The 5344-nt window shown below is 54.5% G+C and overlaps 1 protein-coding gene across 1 annotated transcript; it reads left to right on the top strand.

The window, feature by feature from the left end:
- INS49_012654 (uncharacterized protein) lies at positions 1 to 1820 on the top strand (the record flags this gene model as incomplete). Its single annotated transcript, XM_043173357.1, has 5 exons — positions 1 to 97; positions 256 to 423; positions 564 to 592; positions 765 to 1217; positions 1371 to 1820. The coding sequence occupies 5 exons, from the start codon at positions 1 to 3 to the stop codon at positions 1818 to 1820; spliced, it is 1197 nt and encodes a 398-aa protein (XP_043022654.1).
- Positions 1821 to 5344: the final 3524 nt, after the last annotated feature.

Here is a 5344-nt window from a genome sequence, read left to right as displayed (position 1 = left end):
ATGTTCCTCCATGAGGTCCTCTTGAGAGCAGTGTCCGAGACCGATAACGATAAGGACCACGACGTGGGAGTCGGCACGACCATCGACACGAGTGACTGTATGTGAAGTGTGGGAGCGGTCTACCGGCCCTTCGTGCCCCAGTACTGCGTCACCAGGCACTTGCTTTCCGCCCAAGGGCACGCTGTCGAGGCAGTTGCATCTTGCTCCTTATACTCTTGAATGAAATGGAAGTTGCTAACTCCCAATACCGGGCAGATGCTGCCGCAAAGAGATATGCTGCTGCCGCTTTGCTGGCCGTCGCCATTTATAATGCCATCGAAATGGTGCCAATCATATATTTCACCTTCTCGAGGTTCTCTGGCCTGTACTTTTGGAGTATGGTAACCGCTGTGACCGGCGTTCTGATCAACGGAATCGGCTTCGGTAAGGACCTTTTTTTTGCTGCCGCTGCGATCCGACAACTCCGGGCTCGCCGGCCTCACAGCTATGCCACAATATGTTCTTCAGAGACCGCCCCTATGCCAGGCGTGATTGGCACTGTGGCTGACCCTACTGCGCTACAGTGTTGAACAATTTCCAGTTGACAGGTAATGTAAGTCTCGAGATTCAGCGGCTGGTAGTTCTGGACACTACGCCTCAACAGAGTACCTCGCAGGCTCGCCGTCGCGGGTGCCAGCGACGTCGATAGTGTGATGTAGCAATTCGATCTAATTACTACCTTGCCCACGGCTTGGGCCAAGTATTTGCTAACCCAGACTCTCCAGCAAACCCTCCCGACGATTCTGACCACCACGTTCTGGGTCCCCATGGTCTCAGGCCAGAGCTTCGTACTCTACTCCCGACTCTACCTCGTCAATCTCGACAAACGGATCCGCCGCTACGTGCTGACCATGATCATTGTCAACGGCGTGGTTTTACATACGGCGACGGCAGTGACGGCCGCCGGGTCGAATAGCAAGGTGTCGTCCCTCTTTATCACCCCCTACGCCATTATCGAGCGGATCCAGATCACCGTTTTCTGTCTCCAGGAATTTATTCTGTCGGGGCTCTACGTGTGGAAGGCATGGCGTTTCCTAGCTGTCTACCGGAGCGGCGGGAGCAAGACGCAGGACAAGCTGCGTGCGATGATGTTGCACCTCATCTTATCGAATGTTGTGGTGGTCTCGCTGGACATAACGGTTATCGTTCTTGAGCACATTGGACTTTATTATCTACAGGTTAGCAGCCCCGGCGGCCAGTTCCAATTTACCGATGCAAGGTTTCCGCCATGGACAAGCCTCACATGGGATAGCTCATATGGAGGATGAGCCTTCCGTTGCGGTCAAATCCTTCCCTGACCACCCTAATGGCTAACCTGGGCTCCCCATTAGGTCGCCTACAAGGCCTTTGTCTACAGCGTAAAGCTAAAATGCGAAGTCGGGATCCTCAATAAGCTGGTGGACTTCGTCAAGTACACGAGCGCCAAGCGGCAGCAGGACTCGAGCGACAGCTTCCGCATGACGTCGCAGATCGAGCGCGAGTGGGAGAAGACGCTGCGAACGACTTTCGGAGTCACGGGGACCGGTCTCGGGGACGATGACGACGACGAAGTCGACAAGCACAAGCAACAAAACCAGCAGCAGCAGCAGCCCGCTGAGGTGCAGCAAAAGGCCAGGCAGGTCCTTGGGGTCATCGACGAGAGGCGCAGCAGTGGGAGCGGTAGCACCCGTGTCGACGGGGCCTCCATGGACGGCGGTTCGGGTCTAATGGTGCCTGGTGGGGTGGCCCTGGGCTTGCGCGAGAGGCGAGGCAGCTTGGAAGAGCCCGGCCGGTCGTCGTAGGAATGCCTAGAGTCCTGGTGGTTCCGTTCTGAAAACATGTGAAACCAAGCCCCCCTAGCATTCTAGTGGATGGGCGAAGAAACGTGAATACTATACATGTCACACAACTACCTGGGATCTGATTTCCCGATGTCACTTGCTGTGGTCTTCAGTCTGAGGACGTCACTTCGGCGTTTGATTCTGTTCTTCTAATTAGTAATCCCTGTTACGGACTGCTGACTCTGGTCAGCACGACAAGAAGCAATTTTGCCCAGTCTCGGGGAGAAGTGCGAACCAAGTCACTTGTACGTATTTGTAAATATGATAAGATCTCATGCCGTTGAAATGTTACTGCTACTTGCGTACTTCCCAGGCTCCCGCCCTGTATTAAACCGACCGGCGACCTAGGACTGTAAACAGCTCGAGCGCATCTCCTGGTCCAATCTCAGAGGAGCCCGATCTGATTTTGAATTTGTCGCGAGGCCGCGAAATAAGAAAACAATTTCGCAACGCTCTCCGCTCCCTAACGGATGAACTCAGACTTGTATCTTGATTGACATTACGTGGCGAGCTAAAAAAGCGATTGTTATCCCTGGCTATATAACCAACAGGGGCCAAATGCGTTTCCGAGCACCTCGGAATACGGAGTCCACCAAGGCAGACGGGAACAGAAGAGGCCTACCTGAAGACCACTTCGCAGGCTGTCATTCTCCTGGATTTTTTAAATCAACTTTTCTTCGGTGCTTTTCTTTCCTTTTTGTCATATTCAGCTTACTCGGAGGAAAGACGCACTCTGAGGCTATGTCCAGGTTTGCCAAACCTGCGAGTATTCTAAACCATTGACAGCTGCTCCGGCGCACAACATTCTGCAAGTCCGATCAGATATATCGATGCCAGCTCCGTAAACACAGCCACCCATCAGGCCCGTTTCCCTTCGGCGGGTGTCCCACAACCAACTCGCGGGACCCCGGCCGAAGCCCGAACAAAGCCAGCAGCAAACGACGACGGATCCCGGATGACTAGGCGGCCTGTCCAAGATACCACGTTCCCGGGGTTTGGTCGACGGCCACACACGCAACACATAGACACAAGCATTCCTCCTCCGCCCAGGAGCCCCGATCCATGGACGCGCACAGGCTGTCAAAGTGCTTTTCCCTCCACCCACGTGCCGCCGCGGACTGGGGGAGGAGCCAGGGCTTGAGCGAGTCCCATCACGTCCGCGGTTTGAGCTGCCTGCCTTCCCTGCTTGCGCTCCAGTCAGGCAGTCAGTCGCACGAATGGCAGCGGTGACAAGTTCACAGTGCCTCGAACGTGATTCCTACACCGTACGCTACCCACTTCCCACCATCCACTGCCTACCCGTGTCCCCCCGTACGCACGCCGACCCTGCAGAGCTAGAGGGCCACCTTGGGCAGCAAAGGAACCCTGCGTCGTGCGACCCATGAGGCCTCAGTACCCACAAATTCAACTCTCCCCTCCCCTCGGACCTCCCTAGCCGGCAGTCACTTCATGGCACCTTGCCGAACGAACGGTAAGAGCCCGCGGGACACCAATGGCGCAGTGAGCAGGCGGCGTAGCTATACAATAGGATGCAGGGCGAGCGAGAGAGAGCACCCTTGCAATAGGTCTGTTGCCCCTTTCTCTGCTCCGTAAGAACCAGCCAATGCCGGGAGGATGAACCTCCTCGCCAGTCCAGGGGTGGAAGGGAACAGGGCGATTCGGGGCCAAGAGATATATCATCCCACGGACAAATCCCGGGCGGCGGAGAGGGGAGGAAATTGACCTGTGTGTGCCATGCTATCATATTGCCTGGGGGTAAAAGAATCCCGCCGCTGGGTGCATTCACCCGGGCTCTTGGAAGCTTACTCGCACCGGCGATTGACCGGCGATTGACGGGCTCGCGCCAGAGGGTCGTCGGGCGGAAACACATGTTAGACTTTCCATCATCTGCCATTGGACTACAAAGACCAGGAAATCATTCCTTCTGGGCACTCCTGGGCAGGTAGGTAGCAGTCCAGCGGGTGCACATGTCAACGGTAGGTGTCCATCTGTCACTTCCAGTACCATATAAGATACCACCTCGGTGTGGCCTCTGCTGTCTCGAACTGCCAGTGGGCTGATCCCATCACCCAGACGGACCCAGTCACAGGCGACGCTAGTTCACACTTCAAAACAATGCCGGACCCGGTAGCTGGATCCTACGAAACAACCCGCCTACCTAGGTAGGGCAAGGGCGGCCTTCCTCCTGCTGCTGCCCAACGTACCAGTGGATGATAGTAAGGGGGGCACGCCAAAAATGCGACGCGCTGATTCAAGCAAATGCCCCAACCAGGGGCCATTGGGGCATTTGTAATATAAGAGTCCCGGGGTAAATATGCAACGCAAGACCGAGGACGTCAGGCCAGGACCGAGCACACGGCAAACACCGCCGGAGGCTATCCTTGAAGTAGACTTCCTACGCATTACCAAAGGAGAGAACTACAACTTGTGAGGATCCCAAAGCTTCCCCTGTGGATTCGCATGGTCCTGACCTTCTTTAGGAGGAGGCAAGTCTCCCGTATGACTTGGCTGCGACGTGTACAGATCTTCAACAAGTCTGGAGAAACCCACCGTTTCTTCACGTGTTCTTCCAGTAAGTTCATGGCGAGAAAGACTTCACAACAAACGAGCCAATGACGAACCGTGCGACAGTATGGCAGTGAATGGAGGGCACATACTACATACGTACGTCTTTAAACAGGGTGCCCTCTGGGCCCCTTCTGCACTCGGAACTTGGCTATACGCCCACTTCGAATGCAAGCAATCGCATATTTGCCAGACTCAGTCTTTCCTGCCACCGACAGGGACAGATTTGGGATCCTCACAAGTTGTAACACACTACCTACCTTATGATCGTGTATACGACTAGATCAACGAGTGGTCGAGGGCGTCAGGATCAGGCGACGTGTCACACAGCAAGATGGTACGTGCGTATGCTGAGAGATCATATTGCAAGAGAAAGACAGGGAAAACAAACACTAGACTAAACAACCGACCCGCCGATCTGTTTGATAGAAGCCAGAAATCACGGGCAGAGAAGACCACCCCACTCCAACTTGGCAGAACTTGATTACCAGTCGTGTCAACGTACAATGCCGATGCCGATGCCCATAACACGTGCATATAAACCCCAATGATCAACCGAATGTCGATCGATATCCACCGTCCTCGAGCCGCGCCCCCTTTCTTCGTTCTACACAGTCTCTTTAAGATTAGGGACGTTACTCGACAGGGTTGCGTGTCGATAGGGTGAGTCAGGTATTATGTGTGTTCAGATTCATCAAAGATCGAGAGTAAGAGAGGTGATTTTAAGAGGGAAATTGGGTATTCTGGAGATCCTGTCCATGCGATCTCGGGTTCTCAAATGGACAGGAAAGCAAGGAAAATTTCATCAACATCGCGGAATGGTATCTCTGATCTCGAGGGAGAAGTTACCACGACTTGGTGGGACATCGCAACTCTTCCTCACAAACACCTAGGAAAAGACGGCAAAGGCGCGAGGCCGC

The sequence above is a fragment of the Diaporthe citri genome (genome assembly GCF_014595645.1).
Source record: "Diaporthe citri strain NFHF-8-4 chromosome Unknown scaffold_6, whole genome shotgun sequence".
NCBI classification, from domain to species: Eukaryota; Fungi; Ascomycota; class Sordariomycetes; order Diaporthales; family Diaporthaceae; genus Diaporthe; species Diaporthe citri.
Note: the sequence above shows the minus strand (reverse complement) of the source record. Positions and strands in the feature narration are given on the sequence as shown.